The sequence below is a fragment of the Amphiprion ocellaris genome, chromosome 13 (genome assembly GCF_022539595.1).
Source record: "Amphiprion ocellaris isolate individual 3 ecotype Okinawa chromosome 13, ASM2253959v1, whole genome shotgun sequence".
Classification (NCBI taxonomy): domain Eukaryota; kingdom Metazoa; phylum Chordata; class Actinopteri; family Pomacentridae; genus Amphiprion; species Amphiprion ocellaris.
In genome coordinates, this window is record NC_072778.1 from 35539975 (window position 1) to 35552607 (window position 12633).

At 40.0% G+C, this 12633-nt stretch overlaps 1 protein-coding gene across 1 annotated transcript in view; it reads left to right on the top strand.

Moving 5' to 3' along the window:
* Nucleotides 1-12633, top strand: part of flt4 (fms related receptor tyrosine kinase 4) — a 59939-nt gene that overhangs the window by 24007 nt on the left and 23299 nt on the right. The window contains exons 3-11 of the mRNA XM_023285718.3: nucleotides 966-1240; nucleotides 3209-3339; nucleotides 3422-3587; nucleotides 4514-4653; nucleotides 4748-4919; nucleotides 6393-6510; nucleotides 6611-6795; nucleotides 8820-8985; nucleotides 11895-12030. Coding sequence (XP_023141486.2) covers nucleotides 966-1240; nucleotides 3209-3339; nucleotides 3422-3587; nucleotides 4514-4653; nucleotides 4748-4919; nucleotides 6393-6510; nucleotides 6611-6795; nucleotides 8820-8985; nucleotides 11895-12030 — 1489 coding nt within the window. The remainder of the gene's footprint in view (nucleotides 1-965; nucleotides 1241-3208; nucleotides 3340-3421; nucleotides 3588-4513; nucleotides 4654-4747; nucleotides 4920-6392; nucleotides 6511-6610; nucleotides 6796-8819; nucleotides 8986-11894; nucleotides 12031-12633) is intronic.

Here is a 12633-nt window from a genome sequence, read left to right on the forward strand (position 1 = left end):
CCACCGACAGGAGGTCTTCATTGTAGACTCTACAGTGTTTTGTAGAACCTGCACAGACAGACATTATTCAGAGAGCTGGAAAATAACCCGCCGAATACCTCCACCGCCCTCTGTCATTTTTATGTGATTTCCAGCCATCACATTTTGGCACCGTCTGCAAATGTGGACGATTGTGTTCGGCAGAGGCAGGTGGTGAAAGCGTAGCTGTTGGTTTTCAGACAGCCATTATGATTCCTCTCAATCTCGCTCATAAGGCCTCCGGGTTAACATAACTGAATTTATGTGACAAAGCACAAAGGAAACAGAGATGTGTGGCTGCGGAGAGGAATTTGTAGCACAACCAGACACACACTCAACTCATTGTTGAACAAATCTGGCTTGAAACAGTTTAATGTCCATTTTTTCCTGTTAATTACGGTCTAATCTATATTGTTTTCCAAAGGAGATGCATTAAAATTCATTGATTTAGTTAAATTAAACATCGCAAATATGTCCAAACTTACTCCCTGATAACAAAGAACAGCTGTTCAGAAGTAAAAGTGCAAATTATGAATTAGGAAGAAATTTTCATTTTAAAAAGCCATTTGCTCGCACCACTATGAAGAGTAGATTTTTATGAATGTGTGGAGTAAACTTATGGAACAATCTGGATGAGGGTCTCTAAATCAACACAAGTATAAAATTATTTTTAAAAGAATACAAAGTAAGATTGCTTGAAAAATAGAATAATGTGGAACAGTAAATGTTTCAGGAAACAGTAAGATGTGAGATGTACAGAAATGTAGGAGCTAGTAAGGTAAACTTCATCCTACTTGTTTTAAGTCTTTATTTTTTTGGATGTGGCTTAGTTGTTTTTGTTTGTTTTGTATTGTGTATTTATGTTCTCTTTTGCATTTATTAAATGTGGCATGTCTGAAGTAGATCAAAATAATCTCTTCCATGTCTTTCCACCGGTGTCTCCTCAGGGGACAACGCACTCTGGCCTGGGCCTGGCCTGACCAGACTGTGGTTGGACAGGAGCTAACCGACCGTCAGGCCCAGCTTCCGAGCACCAGGGCCCCCGGTCAGAGGGTGGCATTAGTCAGTGAGTGTTCAGGGCAGCCGGGGAGGCCCTACTGCAAGAGGCTGGTCCTGAACGGGGCGCAGGGAAAAGACACGGGACACTACCGCTGCTATTATAAGGATGTCAAGGCCGTCATTGACGGCACCACTGCCGTCAGCGTTTATGTCTTTGTGAGGGGTGAGTCACTCCCACAACCCCGCACACACACATTAATGCTGACACTGACATGAAAATGAAAATTGAAAACGTTGAAATGACTTGTTAACCTCACTGGCTCAGCATAAAATATTCATTAGAAAGGGCTGTTACAGCTTTTTTCTTTTTTTCTTTTAGAGTTAATAGTCAGAGTGTAGATGCATCAACCCTGCAAATTAAAGTGTCACTTTTAACAAAACACGTTATTTCTGATAGGAGTTTATGTATATATATATATATATATATATATATATATATATATATATATATATATATATATATATATAAATAAAAATGATTTTAGTGAGACTATATGTGTGTGTGGGTTTATGTTGCTGTTGCTTTTGAAGAGACTGCGTCTCATCTTCTTGCCAGCCTGAACTGGTCTGCAGCTCTTTGGCTCCTTGGCTGTGTGGACTCTTTAATCTTTACTTCTGTTTGCCTTGGGAGGTTCACATGAAAACCACAGCTGTCCTGCTGAAACAGATCTCCTTTTTGAATGTAACTTCAATATTAAAGAGGTGGCCGCATTATTAGAACTGGAATTGATGAGTTGGCCTCGGTAACGCAGTGGAAGCTGGCAGGATTAATGTTTCGGAAATTAGAGATGCAGAGCTTTTGATAAAGACAGGGAAGATCAGTTCATTCGCTCATTCTAATTAGAGAAAGAATATCCTGTTAATTTGTAAATATTGAAATAAAACAGCGACGCTCTTTTGAGTCACCTTTTTTATGAGGTTATTCATGTGTTTTATAAGAGTATCAGATCTGATAAGAAGTGGGTGTTTTGCTACAGATCTTGGCATGCGATAATGTAGATTTCAGAGCCAACTTTTAGACTCAGAGTTGACTTACACTTTAGATCGAGAGGCAGATGATTGTCATGTGGAGGAGTCCTGCTGACCAGTCCACTAGTGTGAAATGCCTGTTTATCCCCTCTGACAAGGTGCCAAAACAGTTTCCACAGATGTAACTGGGGGGCTGATCAGAAGCAGATGAAACTGCAGCTCATAAATTAGAGCCAGCGTTTGGTGGGATGAGAAGGGACACATGTGGATTCAATTAGACGGGAAGATGTCGACCCTTTACCCCGTCTGATGTGTCCTCTAAACACTCAGTGTGATGTGAATGTACTGTACAGCTGCAGGGTTTCACTCACATAAACAAGCACATTTAAAATATACACATGCTGCCATTCCTTCTTCCTGCTTTTGGTGACAGGATTCTTCTTTCAAAAGGTGTTAGATTGCAGTCTAATACCTGCAACGATTTATTGATGAGAACTTCAACTGCGAGGAGTTGTGTATTATTTCTGCGTATTTAGACTGCAGCGGGGTGGAAATATAAGCCTTTTGATTGGCCCCTTTGTTTGGCCTTGCAGCATTGAGCGACAAAGTGTGAAAATAACAGGGAGGCTTAATTGTGGGAAAAAATAAGAAAAGAAGCGAGCAGGTGGTTGTCAAACATCATCTTTGGCTGCTGCAGTAAAGTCACAGGAGAGTGTTTTTACAACACTTTGCTCTCTTTTGCTGTGGGAATGCGAGGTTTTGTGGAAATAACAGCTGTGATGTAAATTGGCGACACAATTGGCGCGATGTCCCGCAAAGCCCTGTGAGCCAGACGATAAAAGGGGAACCATCACGGTGTCAGGGATGAAACAGAGGAGAGAGATTATGCCCCTGCTTGTGGTGAAATTGTAACACTGTTCAGAGGAGGATTGTCTGTCTCTCGGCTGATGTGTAATAGTGGCACCTAATGCTATTTGCGAGGTTGCGGACACACTGAGCTGTTGGTAATCATGATAAATTCCACATAAAGGGACGTCCAGTGGGTCATTATCAGGCTGTGAGGGATCATGCTGTCTGTTCATGAAGTTACCCCAGTAATAGCTGCCATTACCACCTAGCTGCTATCAGGGTCATCCTTTAACAGCCTCATGTTTCTGTCCAGACCCCGAGCATCCCTTCCTCCGGAGAGACGGTGACAGCGACCTGGAGACCATTTTAATCACACGCTTCTCCATGCAAGTCGTAGTGCCGTGTCTGGTCACGGTGCCGGATCTGAACGTCACTCTCCACGCGGTTCGTGCTCCATTCCTGTAATCGAAGCGGCCAAATGATGCTTCAGATCAGTGATTTGAATTATTTCTGTGTGTCCTCTCAGTATCCCACGCCTCTGGAGAGGAACGGGATGACGTGGGATAACAAGCGAGGCTGGTCCATCCCCAGACAGATCATTGACAGTGTGCCGATGCTCATTGGAGTTTCATGTTTGGCCATGCTGGGAGGCAAAGAGTACCAATCTGCCAACTACCTGATCCACACCACAGGTAAAACACTCACTCCAAAGGTTCGAAAAAGTCTCAGTTTCAGTTTGAACTTCAACAGTTACACAAACACTCCCGAGCCAGCACAAATATTGAAAATTATATTTGAGCCTCAGATCTTGTTGAAAGAGAAATTAGCTGGGAAATCAAGAAACTGACCGCTTTGTCACCATAATTCTTCATGGCAGCCAATTATTTCAGTTTCGAACTTTTATTGAATTATGTCATTTCCTCAAAAACAACTCCCTTTTTTTAATGTGAGTCATTATGCCAGCAGAATTAATAGAGAAGAAAGAAAGGAAAAGAAAGGAAAGGGAAGGCATAATTTAATTTAAGGAAACTAAGTCAGAGAGATGAGACTTTATGTTGAGGTTCCCGATGTGAACTCCAAGGGACCCCGGAGGCTTTTTTTGCTAGGTTGTGTGAGATCATTCACCTCGCTCTTCAGAGGGCGAAGGGAAACTCATACCCACCGCTGCCGGCCAAAAGTAACAGCCGCATCAGTCAGAGGAGAAACTCATAGCGAGTCTTCTCTCTGAACACTAATGGAGTGTTTAAACAATCAGGCTTTTTTTTAATGCTGCGTCATTTCCAGTGACTGCAGCTCAAATATCAGGTTCACTGGCCAGTGTCCAAAGGTTTTCTTGCCTTCTTCTCTCTTATCTTTAACTGAGGCTTCACTGCATTCCATTGTAATTTCCTTCAGCAATGAAGCTTGGCACATGAATGGAAACAGTGCGAGGTTGTGACAGACAGCTTCTTTATAGTACGATGGCTCCTCTGCTCCAAAGGAAAGTCATTTCCTCTGGTCCTGCGAGGAAGGAAAAAACTGCTGACAGTGTCACTGTGACCTCCTCTCACTGTCTCCCTCCCCCCTGTCCAACTGTGTCTCCCCCCTTCCACCCCTTTTTTCTTTTTTTCCCGGATAGGAAGTCAGGTTTACGATGTCAAGCTGTTTCCTGAGGACCCGGTGGAGCTGATAGTGGGGGAGGCCCTCACCCTGAACTGTACAGCACTGGTGGAGTTCAACACCGGGGTGGACATTCAGTGGTCGTACCCTGGCAAGGAGGTACTCAGCGGACAGTCACATGTTGAAATTACAAAAAAAAAATCCAGAATATCAGATGGTGACACTCACAGTAAGTCTCTCCTCCCCTCGTCAGACCAACAGTTGGGTGGACACTAAGCCCTATCGAGAAGCTCTGGCTCAAGCCACAGAGGCTGTTAGCATTCTGACCATCCATAGCGTCAATGTCACCGACACCGGCCCGTACAGCTGTAACGTCACAAGCACGGACACAACACTAACCCATCAAACTCAGGTCATAGTTCATGGTAAGTAATCGTTGAGAACAGTCTGTCTTTCTTTTTTCAATACATCAATCTGCCTAAAATCCACAGTAAACACAGTTTTCTGCAGCCAAGGATCTACTGCCATGCTAGCAGCTCTGCAAGACTGAACATGTTGTGATTGATTAGCATGCTGATGTTTAGCCAAATGCACTCTGTCCATTACTACCCTGCTAGAAAAACTGCATAAAGCAAAATGCATGCTGGTTATACTAGCAATACCAGCATATGTTGGGTTTTGATGCTCAGTTTTATGCTCCTTAGAAGCTCATTAACGCTTCTACAGTAGCTGATTCTGCAAATTCACAAAGAGGGCGCAATTAGAACTCACAAAGTCAATGGATCACTGGAGTTGATCAGCCACAAACTTCTTGAGACCTTTTAGCCTCAAAACAAGACAGTTTACCATGTTTGTAAATAAGTGGAACATCAGCTATATATATTATGAATTTATGCTGCTTATTGCATATAGTTAGTCAAAAATACAGCTGCTTGGCAATATGATTTAATTTCTCCTAGTAGGATTCCTTTTCTTGCTCTTTTCTTTTCTTCATGTCTTCCCTTCTATAATAGATTTCAATACTTTATTCAACTTTTTAAACCAAACAAAACATAAGCAGGTAACCACACTGGAGTCACAAGTATGACCAAACTTTACAATCTCTCTGTAGTTATAATCCAAAGTATTGGACAAGCTTTCTTAATTTATGTTGATTTCTCCAATAGTTGTTGAGATATTCCAGTCAAACTGATGGAGCCACTGACATCTGTAGAGTCCAAAGCAGGCCTATGTTACTTGAAATTATGAGATACCAGTGATGGTTAAAATGTAGTGGGACAGTTTCATAGTGTAAGAGCCAGCGGCTGACTCACTAATGTCCATCATGAAGGACTATCAGTGCAGATTTACTGTGCTCCCATTAGCTCAGATAAGTCACCATTAGCCTCTAAACCAATAACTGGAGAAAGGCCTCAGGGTTTTAATTTAAGCAGTGATACGTTTTGTTTCTTACAGATTTAGGTTTCCATTCATAACAAGAAGACAAAGATATTTCTTATTCAGATAGAGTTATACAGTTTAGTTTGGATTTTAATGAGCACGATCAAAGAACTATTAAATATTTAGTGCCTTGGGCTGTAAAGTTGACTCTGACTCTGATGATTCACTGCAAGAAAATGTGCTTGAACCTCTGAACCACTTCTTGTGCAGGAAGTGATTTATTGGTATAAACAGGCTGAACATACATATTTCATTCAACGCTTGTAATGTTTTCATGCTGTAACTCTGCAGTCATTTGTATTCACAATACGTGTGATTTCACAGCTGCCACCTTCTACAAAAGAGATATCTACAACATTTGTTTAGAGCCAACTGTCAAGATGACAGCGGGCGAGTGTTATCCAAACTTTACATTTTTGAAGCAATTTATGTAAATGATTGAATGATTCCAATTCTAGAAAGGCCATTTATCAACCTCGACTACAGAAATGGGCCTGTGGTGGAGGTAACAGCTGGCCAGAAGTCCTTTAAATTACAAGTAAATGTCTCGGCCTTCCCCACACCTGAAACGCAATGGTAAGATGAGAATCTCTGTATTCGTTAAACATAGTGAGACATAATTAGACCCCACACAGCCGAGAGCTGAAATGACTGTAATGACTGTGTTTGTGTCCAGGTATAAAGATGGAAAGCTGATAAATCAGCGGCCAGAGTTCAAGATGAAGAGGATGAGGATGCACCTTAACCACGCTTTGGAGATTAAGGATGTTTGTCAGGAGGATTCTGGGATCTACACGGTGGTGCTGAAAAACAGTGCCGCTACGCTGGAGAGGAGGCTCAACATCACTCTGGTTGTCAACGGTATGTTGATCTGTGGAGCCTCAGTGGGAATCATGACAGATGTTTTGTGGATGTGCAACAGTGGATGTGAAGTTAACAGAGATTTACAGCATATTTGCTTAAGGAACATAGGATGTGTGCATTATATGATGGTTGGACTGAACTATGAAGGTATTATGATTCAAAAATGTGTAATATCTGAACTAAAATTGGGATTTGGAGATGTATTTTTTTACTTTTAAATCAGAAATGTAAAAGAAGCTGCTTGTTTTTCATTTAAAAAGTTTACATCAACGAAGAAGTAATGCACAAAGGGTTGATTTCTACCTGTAATTTTTGATTCTCTCTTCATAATTGGATGCAGCATCATCTTGTCTCTGCAGTGGATGAATCCAAACTATAAAGAAAATACAACTTCTTAAAGAAGCTTTCACAAACGATAAATCATAAATAAGGGGAGTTGCAATATATATCTAAAATTATGGAAGGGTCATGCAATAATTATGCCGTTGTTCCCCTCTTTAGAATACAGTATTAAGTGTTTATGTTTTTTAGTTAATGCAAAATTGTGTTGCATGGCTTTCCCTGTGATGCTTTGCAGCTCTTTGTTCAATTTAAACCATCAATCTAAAACAAGTGAACAATGGAGTTGAAACTTCAATTATTTATTTCTTCGATTATTGCACATGTAGATAATTGTCTCTCAGTTTAATTTCTTAGTTGTTCACTTGCGATGTATAAAAAAAATATTGAATATTTAAAATTTGTAGGTATTTTTGTGGTGGTGGTTGGACTGTACCATTGGTGTCTGGGGCAATAATTCATCAGCTACGTTATTTTGAAAGCATTTTGAAGACGTAGGGGAACCGTACTCATAGATTGGACTAATCTATTTTTAGTCAAATACCCTTTTGAAATGTACCTCTTCCCCCTGCAGGTGCCCCATGGGGTGTGTGCTGCGCTGCATATGCGATGATATAAATCCTTAAATATAGCCTAATAAATGAATGAAGGCATAAATAAAAGAATGAATGGCTAAATAAATGAATACATAAAGTGAATTCAAGTAGCAATAACATTAAATAATGTTGTCATAAACAATATATTGTCAGCACTAATGGCTGACATCCAGTGCAGCTGATAAATTACTACATGGTCAGATAGACTCTGAAACAGGCTACATTATGTGGTTGTGGGACTGTGTTAATGGTACAGTGCTGCCACAAGCAAAACATAGAGTTGGAAAATTAGTGTATTGATTCAATGTTTTTTTTACATATAAATGTTTCTGTTTAGTCGTGATTTAGTTGGAAAAAAAGAAAAATGAAAGTTTTAAACTCAACACGTTGGGTTCTTTTTGATGGTGAGATTAATAAACTTTATTTCTGTAGCGCCTTCAAAACTGGAGTTACAAGAACAATAGAATACAAAAAGCATTGGAATATAACAATTAAAATATTAAAAGAAGTCAATAAAACATTAGACAGTGCAACCTTGAAAAGATCAATAACAACGAATCAGAGAAAGAATAAAATGTTATACAGGAGAATTTTTAAAGGCTTTTTGAACTGAGGAACTGCATGAGCTGTTCTATCAGGAGGGTGTTGGGACTGAAACTGTTTGTTTAAAGCCTGAAACAGAACAAATAAACTGCAAAACATTACAGAGACTCACACTTCTAGTTGGTTATGTTCCAAAATATACACAATACTGTAATGTAAAAGTATCTGCTCAGTGGAGTTCTTTCTGAGGGAAGCTTAGGAGTTAAGATTCTCCTCGTGTTCACCTCACCAGGCTGCCCTCTATGTTTTCTAATGTTCTTGTTGTGTTCTTATAACATTCCTCCCACAGTTTCCTCCCACGGTTCAGAAACATTTAAACCTACATATCTCATAACTCTAAAAGGGAGTGAAAGTTTGATTTTCTCTCTATTTGTGTTTGCCACGAGGGACTGGCTGCTAGTCTGGGGTGTTTCTTTGTTCTACACAGTCAATCTTAAGTATCTTGGCTGCTTGTATTGATTGACTGGCTCTTCTCTTCCTCAGTTCCACCTCAGATTCATGAGAAAGAAGTGGCTGACCCGTCTAATCCGTACCCGAGCGGCAGCAGCCAGACCCTAACATGCACCGCCTATGGCTTACCTGCACCCAACATCAGCTGGCAGTGGAGGCCCTGGGGTCCCTGTGTCCTCAACAGCACCCAAAGCAGACTGTAAGAGAAAGAGAGAGAGAAAAAAAAACTTATGTCCCAGATACATTCCTGCACAGGACTGATATTTTTTCAAATTGTGTGTAACCGGTGTGGGAGAAGATAAGGCTTGATTGAACAGGACGGAAAGGAGGAGAGGAGTGGGATGCAGTGCATGAAGCGTTATGTGAGACCAAATAAGAAGAGGAGGTCAGTGTGAAATTATCTGGGGGGGAAAGTGAGGGAGAATGAGAAAAAAGAAAGAGAGGAGGAGGTAGATGAAAAGAGTAGAGATAAGAAGAAAGTGGAGAAGGAGAAGTAAATAGAAGAGAGAGGAGACGAAGGGAAAATGTCGGTTAGATGTCCAACCGGGGGAGTAATAATGGGACCGATCCTCTGCTCCTGATCCTCCACGGTCCAGCTCTCACACAGCGGTGCCACTTTCTGACATTCATCAGCAAACACTCTCACTCATTCTTGTGTCATGAATGCACATAAACCACCTCCAGTAGGCGAGTGTGAAGCCCAGCAGGATGCTATATGTTACATACACACACTTGAATGCACACATAAACACACATTTATTACCAGGCATCGCCTCAGGCTTTTTCTCCCTTTCTCCATCTCTTCTGAAGCCCACAAGATGACATAATGGATTCTCTGGACAGCCCATATATTGACTTATTTCTTATTTCTTTAAGCCCCAGTGCTGGGTTAGGGGTTAGCTGCTTTTGCAGGATATACTTCTAATATTCACCTACGTCCACCGTACTCCTCCAAGGCTTAATTTTGTCAAGGTATTGCTGTTCTGACCTTTACATTTAAGAAAGCAACATAAGTGCAGGCAGAAGTGTGCAGGATGTTCTTATGGGTTCTAAAGCACAGCACTCTGGAAGGTTAGTCTTGACTTTTGCTCAAGATGTCCCATTTGGGTTCTGTCTCTTGCACTGTGCATCTAATATAACATTTCATGGGCACAAAATGATGCCGTTTTGACCTTCTGTGGAAGATTCAAATTGAATTTCCTATTTAATCTGATGATCAAACAAACATACAGTCCAGAATTTTTAATTAAATCTGTCTTTGGGTGAAGCCCAAAGCCTGTGAAGTGCAGTAGTACACTGTGGATTCAATTCCAGGTGTACTAGATGAAAAACATCCTTTCAGAATATCAGACTAGCACTGTTGCAATCTCAGTTGTGTACGTCTTTCCACAGAGCTCAAGAAATTACTTTGAGAACAATGAATCGTGTTGCATGATAAGAACCACGTGTCTGTTGTTGCAGTAGACATTAATCTGCTCACACATTGTAGCGGCTCTCTTACCTTTTGGTAATAAAAAGAGCAGCTACATACAAAGAGCAGGTTTGCACAAAAGGTTAAGACCTTTTAGGTAAAATAGTTAATGGAACAGACAACAAATAAGGGGAAAACTTTAATCTACCTCCAACACAAGACAGTTTTCCTTATCTGGGATCAATGAGTCACAGGAGGCTTTTTTTTTTTTGTTCTTACAGATTAGGAAAGATTTATTGTATGAATTTGTGAGCTTTAGAGATTTTGATAAGATACCCCCCCAAAAATCACCAAAATTACATTATTTATCAGAGAGACAAACATTTCTAAAAAAAAAAAAATAACTTTTTGACCTCTTTATAATTCCTCATCTGGGACATATGGTTCTGTCAGGAAAATTAGCCTGCACCTAAAACCCTGCTATTTCACCAGAATCTCACAATTCTACATGTCTTATGTAAAAATTGGCATAATTTACTTTAACTATATTGTGTGAAAAACAAAAGATTTTTACTCGACAGAGCAATTCAAACTATTTTCAGCTACGATCCACAACCATGTGACAAAAATTCAGGGATTTTTCAGCTGAACTGGATTGAACTGCAGGCTGTGTTTACACGGAGCAGCTAGGAGACAACCAGAAGCTTTTTCTCATTTGCACAGTATTACCACAAGCTAATATTTAGCACGTGTCCGGTTTAATGTTTTACATTATGCGTGTGTTTTGGGCTGAGGCAGCAATTCCTGGTATCCCAAACAAGAGCAGAAACTTAAACAGAAATGCAAGTAGTAAAATATCTAGTATGTAGAGTCACTACTTCCTTGGACAACATTTGTACGTGTTGATTCCAGGTTTTCTACAATTTTGGTATAATAATTCATCAAGGTTTTGATGTAATATATTTTAGGAATATTGTCACTTTAACTGTTTCATACAGCACAAAAGACATTTTTGAGTTCTATTTTCATTTAGCAGCGGTTGTGCTGTTTCCATATACATGCAGGACTTTTTATTGCAGTGAAAAAATGAGCTCACAGTGATTAAAAATGTGACAGGAGTAAAAAAAAAAAAAAGAACACTGAAGTTGCTGAGTTTAGTATTTATGTTGATATTTCAACATGCTGACATGTATTATTTATCTATAAAAAAGTCCAAAGTATTGGAATAATTTGGCCTGATAACGGCACAAGAGGATGGTCAGTGACGTTTGCTGACACTAAAATATTTTAAGGAAATCAAAGCACAGTGTAGTATTTATTGTGTAATATACATTATCATATATTAAGTATGTGTGGTGTTTTTATATTATGTAGAGAGTGACATGTAACTGGCACCGATGACCTTCTCCAAAAAAGAAGTCTTTAGGAGAAAATGCTAAATAAAATTCCATTTCATGTTTCATTAGTTCTGCTATGATGTTCGCACTATGGGGCGTCGTAATAGAAATTGATACTTTATTTTTTTCATTAGTTGCTAGGACACTTTGCATAATTGCATTGGCTTTGGGATGCAAGCTGATCTGAAATGCAATCCAGTGTGTTGCAAAAAAAAATAAAAATCTCCTCGGTGCTTCTGAATTCTTGCTGTACATGTCAATGAGGAGAGATGTCATGAATGTGTCTGTGCTTCTCTCCAGAGTCCGACGAGACAGGAAGAGCCGGAGTAACGGGATGGCAGACTGTCAGAACTGGCAGGGCATTAACTCGGAAAATGCCATGAATGAAATTGAAGCTATTGAAACCAATGTCGAAGTGGTGGACGGACGACAAAAGGTTCATCCTGGCTTCTTGTAATTGTTGCTGCTGCCTCTCTATGGATTAACTCACGTGTTTATGAATTCTAAAATGCACAGGATCATAATGTGATTATGCGCTTGTAGGAGTAAAAAAATAACAGAATATGATTAGGACACAACCCTGAAAAGAAGACATTTATGTAAGTGGACTTATCCATGAACTGTGATGTTTTTATGTAAGTGTCCCAAATTCTGAGCTCCATAACATAATTTGTCAATCAAGAACCATTTCCACAGTAGAAATATTTAGAACAGCCTTCCTCTGCAGACTTCCTGTAAGTGCTGGTTATAAACACATCCAGACACACACTCAGGGGGGCACATGTGCACGTACAGTCGCCTGTGCATTTATAAATCACACACACAAGAGGAAATTATCACATGAATGCATGCTCGCTCACGCAAACGTCCCATTTTTTAAATTCAAACCTGAGTGAGTTTGCCTTTTATTGGCCTGTCAGCATAAAATCTGCTTTGTGTCAGCTCACACTGAATTACATGACAGACAACTGCACTTCCTTTTAAAGGTGTGTGTTTCCTCCTGATGAATTAAAGTTTTGTCCTCTTTTTGTCACCTCAC